Source organism: Ceratosolen solmsi, unplaced genomic scaffold (assembly GCF_000503995.2).
Source record: "Ceratosolen solmsi marchali unplaced genomic scaffold, CerSol_1.0 scaffold28, whole genome shotgun sequence".
In the NCBI taxonomy this organism is placed as follows: Eukaryota; Metazoa; Arthropoda; class Insecta; order Hymenoptera; family Agaonidae; genus Ceratosolen; species Ceratosolen solmsi.
Window position 1 is genome coordinate 802,559 of NW_011948429.1, and position 14,107 is coordinate 816,665.

A 14,107-nucleotide genomic window follows, 5' to 3' on the forward strand; every position below is an offset into this window, starting at 1 on the left:
TGCGTGTCTGGCAATAAGGAGAAAAATCGCGAGTGAGCCGAGCCCAGACGGGAGATTCCACTTACTGCCCACCGTCCTCGAGATCTGGGTCAAAACCCGTGGAAATCCGGCTACCGCAATATTTCGCCAACCGGGGGATTCCTGAGGCCTCGTGACCTCTGTAACACATGAACGGTGACTGTGAACCCTCGACGTTACGTACTTTGCCCCGCATTTGAGAGATCGTCTAATAATTATAATTCCGAATGCGATCATTGGTTATAAATTATTATCAATATCGCAATCCTGGATTTGGCCAAATCTAAACAATTTTCATCCTTTCGACATTATTTACCGTTTTACAATGAGTCCGTTGTCAATGCTTATTGCTATGCGTCTGAATTTAATGTAAAATCTTTGTATTTCATTGCCGTAAATTTTTTACCTACTTTAGTCCTTACTTGAAGTATTAGTTTTCAAAATAAGCTACTTAAGGTATATTATACAAATGTCAAGTATATTATTATTATACAAAGTATATATTATACAAAGATGGCAACCTAATTATCGGGGCATCAAAATTAAAAGTTAGAAATTTGGTTGGTCGAAATATTTCTTAACGAGCTAGAAACATTGAAACCATAGAGCATTAAGAAAATTTAAGAGTTCAATTCACTGGATTTTACTCAATTAATTCGTCAATTATTATACAGAAATTAATTTATATTCATTGTTGTTTAATCATATTTATTAAAGTATTTCTAATCGATTTTGACAATGCGATTACAATATTAATCTTCCGGTTACGACAACAGTATCAGTATTTTGACTAATCATAAAAAGTGTGGAGAGGCCTGCCAATTATTATATTAATGTCTCTAATGAATTAAAGAAAAGTGTTTGAATACTTAGCTACAAATTATAATAAACCAATAAAATTAATGTTTAACTAAAAAACAATCATATTCTATTGGTAAAATCGAAGAATTTATTAATATTGCGTTTTCGGAACTTTTTTTTTCTTCGAAAGAGCTTTAAATAAACTCATTAATCATATGAAAATGTAGACCTCATTATACACGTTTTATAAAGTCAAAAGATCTTAAGATAATAATAATATTTTTTTTATAAAAATTTTTCGTCCCTGCAGCGTTGACCGAAGGTGTTTCTTTGAGGGAAAATTTGCATTTCCCTTCGCTGAATACTCAATACAAATGCCAAACATATATATATATATATATATTTGGTTTTTTTTTTTTTTTTAATGCAAAGCACCTGTTGAGATGCCTGTACATGCAAGAACATAAAAGATCTTTCATTTATGCCATTTTCGTAAATGACATTAAATAATACTGACTTTTGTCTTTACTTTTTTTTTTTTATCATATTCCTGAAGATGTGTAAAATCGCCATAATGACGTAGTAATGATTTTCAATAAATTTTTTTGGTGCGGTAATATGGTGTGTGAAATATGTTGAATTTTTTTTATTATATTAGATATAGTATATAATATCTATATTATAACTGCAATATGAATTAAAAGTATCGCGATTATACCTCGGATAATAAAGATTAAATTTTACTGAAATATTCGGTTAAAATTTTTTTTTTTTTTTTTTTTTTTTTTTTTAAAAAAATCTTTATTGCATAAAATAGTTTTTGTAAACGAGCATTTTTCAAGATAGTTGGACATATCGAATATAATTTTCAATCAGGAAGATTTAAAGATAAATAATCGCAGCTGAATTATATATGATTATTTGTTCGTTGAAATCAATAATTCGATTATTGAATAAAGTTCGAATGAATTTGAATATTTTGATATTTTATGTAATCTAATAGCACCGATGGGGATTAGGAGATGTATACAGCAAAGTACAATGTAAATTTTATACGAAACTCTCGGTTAGTAAGGAGTACGTAGCGGTAGAGACCTCGGGTATTAAGAGCTTAGCGAAGTTCTGAAAATTTTCATCTCTCCGTAACATTGGAGAGGAAAAAGACGAACTTCCCTTTATATTGTGGCGCGTGCACTCCAGCGAAATGAATATGCGCGTACGCGTTTATGGGAAGAGTTAATGCGTCAGGATGTTCACTTGAATCTCGTAAGAGCGATCGTTGGGCCGCCTTACTAATTATCCCTGTCGTGGTATAATTACAGACGAATATTGCGTTATGTATATTGAGGCGAGTCGGTGACGCTAGGCAAACGTGACTGTCGCAGCTCATCATCGGGATTCGATTTTCAGAAACGAGGAACGTGAGCTGTTGCTCCTCTTTGTGGTCTCAATACGTGATAATTAGATCAATTATAATCGCACAGCAATTACTTATCCAAGATATTGACTTTATTTATTTCAGGGCGTGCATTTTTTGCATTGCTACGTCTCATCTTTAATTTAATTATTTTGATATTTAGATCGAGGATGAGACGTGTAAATATGCCTTAAACGTTGTAACGAGAAGCAGTAAGAATATATATATATATATATATATATATATATATATATAATAAATTGAATAGATTTGGTTATAGAGTATAAGGAAAAAATTTCAATAAGGGAATCTATTAGCGTTTCCTTACTTTGCAATTAATTTGAATGCGAACATATTCTCATTTTGTATTTGTGAAATTCACGCTTAATTAGAAGGAAATTGAATTGCAATTATTACAAATTATAATATTATAAGAAACGCATAATTAGGTATATTAATTTATAAGTGCATTAAAATTGAATAATTAATATTTATCGAGTGAGTGATATACTCGTGTATTACGGTTTGTTTTCCATAAAACATAATATGAAAGAATCGGTATAATATACTGTAAAATATATTTATTTGACAACTCGAACAATTAAATAAAATAATTAAAACAATTAAAATAATTCAAATAGAATACGTTCGTCTTTAATATTCTATCGGTAATGAATTTTGTAATAAAGCTTACAAAAATAAATACTGAATATACTTATAATTAATCACATTGATTTATCATTAGTTTATTATAAAAAATTTTTTAATACAAATTAGCAGCGGCTTTCATTCAAGCTTAAAGGAATTCAAATCAGATATAAGAAATGCGATTTCTTGTAAAATATAAAAGGTACGTTTTGTATCATTTATTGAATTTTTAATAACCAATTATAATTTTATATATGGCAAACGTACAATAATAGCAGTAATAATAGTGGCAGAATTTGGAAGAAATTAAATTGCATCACTTTCGATAGTTATTTTAATAGCAAAGCGAGGCATACATTTAAATAATTATCAATATAATGGAAATTCGAAAGTATGGTAGAAGTAAATTATAAAAGTCTAGAATTCTGTGATTCGGAGGAATTGGCAAATTCGTGTTAATGCAATATAATTTCCGAAATATTCATTAAAAATTAAATGCGAGCTAAAATTGAAAATATAGAATACGAATAGAGTGGCTTCGCGTGTAAAATAATATTGAGAAAAAAGTTATGGATTTACTTGTATCCATTGTTAAAGAACGCGGTGATAGGCGTTAATGGAAGTGAAATGTAATTAAAACTTTAACATTAGCGTGTCAAAGCCCGTACTCGCGTCTTTTAAGCCTTTGCCTCGTATACTGCACTTTGAACGCGACTATTCGACACATTTCTCCATACGTCCTGACTTTAATAGTTGACGATATTGAATTAAATGTGAAAATCGCATTATAATTATTCCGTCCGACCAATGAGATATGAGTTCACTCGGAATTACACATGCACTCGATACACACGCGCGCGCGCTAACACACACACACACACACACACACACAAAAAAACAAACACAATATTTATATATATATAATATATATATATATATATATATAATATCGTATACATATATAAATAAAGGGTATTTCTAGTGCGCGCACTTAACTTTCTCTTGAGCGAACGCGAAACCATCTTCTTTGAATTGTGGTCTTGCTTGACTCTCCAGAAGCAAGTATCGAGTGATGTATAAAGTAGGTTAGTTCAATTTTGCTGAAAGTTTGGAATTTCTCAATGTTAGCTATAATTCTTTGATGAGGTACTTTTGCCTTTAATCTTTGCTTTCTTTTTATTTTATCTGTACATTACAGCTGACGTCCAGGCAATATGTCCTCAAAAAACTTTGGGAGTGCAACCCGATACTTTCCATTGATTTCAAAGGGAGATGAAATTAACAAAGATTCTTCCTTTAGATTTGGAAAATTCTAGAAAATTATAGAAAAATTCAGGTAAATAATTTTTTTTTAAATTATTTCTCGTGTCACATTGGGTAGTTTACATTTTTATAATTCAACCTATAAATACTATGACATTCATCATCTTTTCTCTACTCTTATTATTCAAAATATATTATTTAAAAATAATGATAACAAAATACAGTATCACAATATAAACTTGCAACATAATATTTATCCATTTATTGTTATTTATCTTAATAATTGTGTAAAACTTAGTAATACGCTGGAAAGCTTTGAAAGTTGCTTTACGTTATTTGATAATATTTTTTTTTTTGTTTTTAAATAATGTTCTATGATATATCTCATGTAACTTTGTCCGTTATTATGAAATCACATACAGTAAGTCAAAGTAAAGTTTGTCATATAATATTTTATTAATTTTATTGTACTATGTTATGAATATTTTTTTTTCAATGAATGAAGTTACCATATAAGTCTTACCTTTAAGTCCCTATTACATTTACGTATAACATTTAATTTCTAACGAATGCCTTTTTTATTTAAAAGTAAGTAACTATATATATTTTTCAACGTTGCAATGATAAAATCGGAATATTTTAAAGTCACCTTTTTAATTAAAATTTTTTTACATAAATTTATTAAATACAAGAAATTACAGTTTCATTTTTCAATACGTTGAATTAGAAAATACATAAATTATAAAAAAGCAGAAAATCTTTTAATTGAAAAAAAAAAAACTTGGACGATAGAAAATATAACAGGGTTAAACAACATTGAAGATTGCACATGTAGATTTAAATTTAAAAGAAGTCAAATTCTACGGTGCATTGTGAATTTTATAAATATTTATTTCGTTTTAAAAGCATTTTATAGAATTATTTAAATAGTCTTAATTTTTTTTTTTTTTTTTTTTTTTTTTTTTTTTTTTTGCTACTTGTCATTATTTATATAATTTCAGTATTCTAAATATGGAAATAAATTTTGTCGAGTTCATGTAAACTTAAATGAAAAATCATAAGTTGTTTTAAGTGCATACTTTAAATGCAGAATATTCATCAAGCAATCAAATTTAATCCGATTTCGGTCGTTAAAGTCTTATTTGAAAATTGCGATCAATTGTTCATATTTTATGTACATTATTTCCTTGGAAAATAAAGTATTTTAACATCTTACGTTATATTGGATTTTTCTCCAGTTTTGTAAACGAATGTAGTTGTTCGTTGAGATGAAGTTGTAAATTTTATTTTCGGAATCACGTAACGCAAACGATTGAGCCTGCCTGAAGTAAAGAAAATACCGAGAGTCATTGCAAAGAGGAAGAGTAGAAGAAGCTCGTATCGAAAAATTTCTACGCTATTCCTCTTTACTCTTCATTCACTCGAAAGTTCGTAAATTCAACGTGTCTGTGTATTTTCAAGAAAACTTATGTAGTAATGCAATTTAACGTTATTTTCATTTATTATCTTTGATCGCGAAGCTGCAAGAATCGACGTTTGTATATACTAAATTGTAAATAAGAGAATTGAATCTGGAATTGTAAAAATTTCAATTCAGAAATATATTTCGTAGCATAATCAAAATATTAAATTTTTAGATTTTCTTATTTAATACTTAGCAACTCTATTGAATAAAGTGATTGTTGTTGAAGATTCCATCTTAATTTTATGAAATTCTTTTATTAATAATATTTATAAATTATGTAGTAATTTTTAATTTCAATAATCCTTCAAGATTCTTTTATGAAAAGAATTTCACATATATATTGTCTATTTAAATCAACTGTATTTATTTATTATCAAATATTAAACAAAAAAATTTACTGAAATTATTAAACTATATTAATTAGTGCTATAGTACTAGTGCCTGATTTTATTATATATTTTTTTTTTATTTAGTTAAGATAAAAGTAAATTTAATTATTTTCATTATTATGAATTATTTGATTTACTATTGCTGAAATTGGAATGGAGTATTAGAAATTGTTATTTAAAAATTTCTATTAATCAATAAATTGATCGTTCGAATAATTTATTAATTCCCAATTTATCAATAATTTGGCTAAATATGGGAATATTATATATTACATAAATAGAAAAATTTTTACCGTATAATTATAAAAATAATATAAAATTTTTTAACAACTAATACATTAATAGATTTATTTGATTTGAAATTAATTATTATATAGAACAATAAAATGACAATTTATCACTTACTAAGATGTCATCTTTATTTTACTTAATCTTTATTTTTATTTAAAGACAATATTTTGCATATTATGTTTGTGGAACAACATTATACATAATATTAGATTCTGTTATTATTAGATATTATAATATTGACGAATTCGCTCATGATTTTCTCTTTCTTCATTCATAAAATAATAAATTCATATAATTTTTTTTTTTTTCATTCAATTAAATAGCTTATTAATGCTATTCGGACACAATTAAAATGATATATTATAATTTTTAAATAAAACGTCATTTAAATCTGCTTTTGTTGAGAAAAACTATTGGAACTCGGAAGTATCAATCTGAATCTGAATGATACAAGCATACGTTGTTATGACATTTTCTATTAACTATTAATATTAAACAGTAAAATAAAAATTAATGACGTATTTAAGTAATATAAATATTTCCAAGATGATTAATTGTTTAAGAACTAAGTATTATATACATAAATTATATCTTTTATATTCTTGTTAAAATCATATATTAAGCTTTATATTATTATATAAATTATATTTCTAATATTAAAAAATATTTAAAAAATTACAAAAAATAATATGAGTGCATAATTAATAGTTTATTAATATTAAATTATGTGAACCAATTGTTTTTTGTACAAAGAGAATAGAGAGTTAAAAAATATTGTTCTCAATATGGCAAAATAAAGCCTTCAAATTATCTATATTTATGAAATTTTATCAATATGTTATTAAAATATGTTGATGATAATTTTATTCAATTTGAATTGTTACTGAGACATTAAAATTGTAATCCATACAAAAGTTTATTAACGCTTGGAAATTCATTTATAATAAAATTTTTAAGTAGATCGGATATGGCGGCAATATAATCAATGAATTTATGATACAACGAAACTTGTGAAATAATGTACTTGACAACTTGTCAATATTTATTATTTTTTTTTTTTTTATATTAATGGTACAAAGTATCATATTTCCGTGTCTTCTAAAATATAAATGTGGATAAATATATTTAAGAGCACCTTTTTTAGGTGAATACAGTTCTGTTAAAAAAATGATATATATTTCCTCCTTAAAATAAATTGCCTTCCTCATATACATAAGATTTTCGATAATATATATAATAAAGGGGTGATAGATTTATTGGATCTTCCAATTATATATTGAAATATAGATCTTAGAATCATGCTTACTACATGGATTTCAAAATACATTTCACGAAATGAACGAATGTTAAAATTGGTGTCTACATAAATGTATCCCATTATAGTTTTAGAAAATTAGTTTTTAACCCATAAATATTATTAATTATGAAATAATGCGCGTAATTAGGCATTTTTGGTTATACGAAAAAGTAGCTTGAATTAACTTAAAGAATTATTTCATCTAAATTAAACTTATTAAGAAAATGTATACACAACTTTACGTTCGTATATTTTCTCTAAAATAATTACTAAAAATTTATAATATATTATATTTGTTAGTGTATTATATATTTAAGTATTGTACTCCGTTATTCATGTACTTTATTATTATTAATGTAATATTGAAATAGAAAGTTAAGTTTCGATTTATCTTTCATTAATATGAACTTTATATATTTTAGATGAATAACTTTAATTTATTTCTAAGCATTAAATTTTAACAATGTAATATTGAATTTCAAGAGAATATTTTTTGTTCAAATGGTAAATTCCATTAATTAACGAAAATATTTTATAAATAAGTTTATATTAAATATTTATTAATAATTTATTTATACATGACGTATATATTCATTATGCTGATTTTTATGTTGTTTAGTGGGAAATATTTTAAAAAATTGTGACTAAAATTTGAACCGAAATAAAGCTAAGCATATGTAAGCCCTTTATTAAAATTTAATTAATTTATTCGTATATTAAGCTTTTCATAATTGCTTTGTCGGATTCCTAACGAGACACGAGATAAATGGTTTCATCAGATTATATTATAATATCACCAAGTACCGAATTGAAAAAAGAAATCATTTGCTGATTACTAATTACACTCTTTGATTATATTAGCAATATACATAGATATTGAATAAATATTTAAAATCCGTTACTTTATAGACTTTCATAATAAATCGGCGTTCAATAAAAAATTAGTATTTTAATCGATGACCTTTACAAACTTACACCTGTATTCTAAATATTTTAAATAGCAATTCAGAATTGAGGAAATATGCGTGGTCAAGTTGCATAAGACAAAATTCCTTGGCTCAAGAAATATAAATAATTAATATAAATATCTTCTTATTAATTACCTTCTTATTAAACTATTGTATTTTATAATATATAATTTCAAAAGCTTACATTAAATTTTTAATTCATTGATTCACAAAAAAATAATTAATTTATGGGGCACTGTAAGCTTTTTATATCTGATATAAACAGTAGTATTTATAGCAAAAAAAAAAAAAAAAAAAAAAAAAAAAAAAAAAAAATTAGATTCAATAAGCAAGCAACGTTAAAAATTTGTAATTTCGACAAAAAAAATTTATTTTTTGAATATCTGCACTTCAGATTCTATAATATCCTAGCATTTTTTTTTGTTTTTTGTTTGTTTGTTTGTTTGTTTGTTTTTTTGTTTTTTTTTTTTTTTGATTTGTTATCTAGATATACATGTTACCTGACGATGAATATTTTTATTGTTAAAAATGTTAACATCTTCATCAACTTTTGTTTAATTCGCGATTTAATAAATCTTAACAACCTAATAAATAAAGTCATCATATACGTATCAATTATAAAATTAATATTTATATTTATAGTCTATTGAAATATGTTTATCACAATGTATTTGTATTTTCAAGCTTATATACCTATTAATCTTGAATTTTATTGCGCAAGATATTGTAAATTTGCTTTTTTACGCAAGATTCGTAAATCGGTCAATTGATAGTTTACCATTTCGTAACTTTGCTTATAACTTTATCGAATTCTGTCACGTGACTATAATCTGCAATTTCATTTTTCTTTCATTTTTTTTTCAAGTTTCAACGTATCCAAAACGATAAATAGATACTTGTAGGAGTACACACAGATTCGACCCTTTAATTCTATTTTGTCTCTTTGGCATTAAATAAAGCATTTTCTAATCTAAATCTGATTATGGTTTACGATTATATGGTACAGTATGGCGCATAATAGTATTAGACTACTATTTAATTCAGATAAATTACATTAAAAAAAAAAAAAAAAAAAAAAAAAAAATAAATTTCTACATGACAGTTATTTGAGAAAATTTAGTAATACGTAAAATATATTTACACTTATTTAATAAAAGATTTATTTAAATTATTAAGTTATTTTTTGCTTTCAAAACAGTAATATGTTTGTATTTGAGAATTACAAAACTTATATTTTTATTATTTTCAATTCAATGAAAAAGTTTACTTTAATCGATAAATCGATGTAAGTCATTAGATAGCCTCGTTCAAATTATTTAAAATAATATCTCTATATAAAGCAAAAAGATTTTCAATCAGTTGCATTAATTTTTTATTCTTTGCTCTACATTGCGTATATGTAACTGTATAAATAAAATTCATATTATAAATTTAGAATATAAATAATATATATTACTTTACCAACAATCTCTTGGTATTTTTAATATATAAAAAATACATTACTAAATTTAGAAAATACTAAAAGAAAATTCGCATATTTATATAAATGCGCTAACAAAATAGCAGAATATTTTGTGTATCTGGCCCCTACAAAATACTGCTTCGCGCCAGTTTATTTAACAACTACAGTCCAACTACTAAGTTATTGAAAGTTGTTGCATTCACATTAAATGCACATTCGCTGAGTGATAACGTTGCCTGACTTATATTAACACTTTCATCCGATTTGAGTTGATCGTTAAAAGCGCATTGAGAGGGGTAGAGTATAAATTGGCACTCATATCAGCATCGTACACACATAGATAAATAGCGATTTATCAAAGTCCTACAGTACTATATATATTCGATTGGAAGATGTTTGTTTTGCGGTTAGTTCTTTTGCAACTTTTGCGAAATAAGCGCGTTTTTTTTTTAATACCGGGATACCGTTTTTAGAATTGATGATTCATGTAAAATGCGTATGTGGTAAACATTTACCACTCAATAATAACGCCACTTAATTTTAGTAAAAAAAAAAAAAAATATATATATATATTATTTATTAATAATAGTTATAAATATATGGACTGATTATTAAAGTTTTTAATATATTTCAAATAGTATAATTTGTAATTTTTATTTGAATTTGATCTGTATTGATAATGTACAATAAAATTAAAAAAAAATTATTAATGAAATATTTAGTTTATATTGAAAAATAATCTAAAACTGCTAATACGTACGTTATATTTTGTTTACAAATATTATTTCTTTAATTTATTCAGTGAAGAATAAACTTTTAATATTTTAATATATATATATATATATATATATATATATATATATACGCGAATAATGCTCAATAAAAAAATTTTATTACATTTATATTATAATCTAATAAAGATATATTTTAAAATTTTCTTAAAATTCGAAATCGTTATTTTTACAAATTAAATATTTCTATAATTTCATAAACTCTGCATAAACTTGTAATGTAAAATATTTAAACATAAATTATATATAATATATACTTGTTCGAAAGATAAATTAATTTTTAATAATATGTTATTTTAGATTAATAATAAATTATAAACTTATAAAATTCATGAAATTGAAAAGAATTGTGTTAAAGAATAGAGATTTTAATAAATTTTATAAGTTACAAAAAAATTAAATAAGAAATACTAAAGATTTTAGCATGTTTATGCTAGTAAGAGATTGTAAAGCTTCAAAATATTGTAAAAATAAAAAATCGAAGAAGTGATATTAAAATGAAAAATAAATGATTTTTTTATACAATCTGCAAAATAGCAAAATATTAGGTGTGTTAGAGCTTTTTTCGACGTGAAAGTATTATTTAATTTTATAGTTTAAGAAACGATCTTTCCTACATAAAAGTAATTATTGATATGAATACATATAAACGAAATTTTAAATTTATATTTTAAAATGTGGAAAATATTTATTATATATATATATATATATTCCAACTAGAGTCCATCGGTCTACCAATTCAGATATCGAAAGTTATGACTCAGTAAATTTATTTACATATATTGATTAAGTAACTATTCATTATCAATGAATAAGATCGTAGTTTGTTAATATTATTATTATTTTTAGAGGCCATTATATCCCTGAAAAAAGGATTTTGTAGGTATTTATAGGGATCAGAGCATAGAAGGTTGTACATTTTTATTAAAATTTAAATTTAAAATTTTTGTAAATCATATAAATGAACAATCAATAAGATTATTTCATAATGTAATTATACGAATTTTTTTAATAAAAAAGTTGCATTTATTTAATAAAAATTAAAATACCGATTTATTTTAAATAGTTAATAATAACCTTTAAGTTATGTAATAATTAATGTAGCTATGCACGGTAGAAAAAAGTATGAAATTTTATTTTATGTAGTATTTTACTTTCATGTATGAGTAAATCGACAAATCTAAAAAAAAAAAAAAAAAAAAAAAAAAAAAATTTTATTAAAATGTCAATGTACCGCTGATGGCTCAAGTTTTATATAAAAATTGACTTATTGGCAATTTTCTTGAACAATATTTTATTCATATTATCACACATTTTATGCTCCTTTGTTTTCAAGGTTGAAAAAACGTTTTCGTGGAAATATTTAAGGTCATTTCATATCAATGTAAATAATGTTTTTAAATATGAAACTTAAAATCTGTGGTTTGAGAAACGTGTATAAAATTATATTTACTCTGTATTCTCGTATTTATCAAAAGGAAAACTTAAAAAATATTGCACTTGATATGAAATTATTGATATCAAGTAATTTCATTATGATTCGATGAGTTTGTAAAATGGCAGGCATTTTATAAAATGCTCATGTGCATACGTATATATATATATATATATATAGAGAGGGAGAGAGAGAGAGATATGGAGAAGCGTTATTACATATGCCATTATTTTCTATCTACTTAAAAAATGTTTACGTATTTTTTTCAAGTCATATTGCTGCAGTTTGAAATGACCGAGGAAGTAATCGGTGAATTGTCAAGATTGACTCGGGTGTCGGGGGAGTTGTCCGCGACACCCGGTGGGAAAGCAGAGCGGGAAGGAGTGCCGCGATTACGGGGAGTAAGGGGCTGGAGAAAGGGTCATCGAGGACCATCGAGTCAACATTATTCCAGGTCTCACCTCTGTGCAAGCAGCGCATCAGTCGGCTGGTGGTGAGGGGAGTGCCGAGGGTGCAGGCGCTCCTGTGCAGCTCGCAGTGGTTCGCGTAGACCTTGCCGTCGCTGGCGCAGACGGGGCGGTGACGTCGGGCGCAGCGCCTCGCGCACCCGCATACCCCGTAGCCGCCGTCCGGAGAGAGCTGACACTCACGGCCGGCCCCGCAGTACTTGCCCGCGCACGGGTCTGCAACACAAGATTCGAGTTTGCAAAGAGGGGCCTTAGCTGGGGCCACCTCACTGACCCCGAGTCGCTGATTTTAACAATAGATTAGAATGGTCGATGTGGAGCACTTAATGCGCGCGTGGCAATGATAAGGGCCGCCTCGATAAAGGGAGACCCATCCATTTGGAAGATTTAGCGAGGACGAAGGCAGGTCGGAATTAATGAACGGGATTAATCGGCAAAGGTTATTGAGTTAGTTTGAGCTTTAGTCGTTGTGTATCTTATGGCTTTAGGAAATGTCCTATAGAACTGAGATTTTGAAAGAATGTCATTTCAGTGCGAGGAATTTATTTTACGTTTATGATTAGATTAACGTCGCTTGTCCAACTTTTTTCCAAGTTTGGGAAATGAAAGAGACCAGCTTGTGCTATATGAAACATTTTAAAAAGAATTTGAACTTTTCTAGTCGTCCATTTCTATGAAATGTTGGCAATATTGCGCGAGCAAGGGAAATTGTTATACCACTTTTAATGAGCAATTTTCAACTATGGCTCGTACATTATCATATTCAATGAGAAACGAAGGATTGATTAAATTATAGATTTATTATTATTATTATTATTATTATTATTATTATTATTATTATTATTATTATTTATAGTCTTTTTTTTTTTATAGTATAAAAATGATTCATTTTGGCTTTTACACTTCGTAATAGACAATATTGTATGTATATGTGGAATGAGAATGATGATTTAAGGGATGGAATTTTTTTATATTTTTATTATTATTTCGTTATGATAAGATCGCAGTTGTATTTGCGGGATAGTATAGCAAGTTCAATATTCTACAAGCACATTTGCCTGCACATGTATGCAGAAATTTTTACATAAAATTTTAATTAAAATTCATGCAACTTTAATTAAATATTATAGTGAATTTAATAATTATAAGATTTTTATTTTTATAGAGTATAGGAAATTTATGTTTAGAAGTTTCATTAATGTTTTTTTGTCATTTCACTTAAATATGTGTATTATTGCATGAATAAAGGAATTTATATATTTTATATGTTTACATTGTAAGTAATAAATCATTAAAAATATATAGAAGTTTTTTTTTTGTTATTAAAATTATAAATAGCTTGTATAGGCTTAATTTGATAAAGAAATCGTCTGGAATTCGATGAAAATATATTCA

The 14,107-nt window shown here is 25.9% G+C and overlaps 1 protein-coding gene across 1 annotated transcript in view; it reads right to left on the reverse strand.

Moving 5' to 3' along the window:
- The window catches only part of Fstl5 (follistatin-like 5), a 326,084-nt gene that overhangs the window by 15,244 nt on the left and 296,733 nt on the right, over nucleotides 1–14,107 (reverse strand). Inside the window, exon 5 of the mRNA XM_011501504.1 lies at nucleotides 12,707–12,928. Coding sequence (XP_011499806.1) covers nucleotides 12,707–12,928 — 222 coding nt within the window. The remainder of the gene's footprint in view (nucleotides 1–12,706; nucleotides 12,929–14,107) is intronic.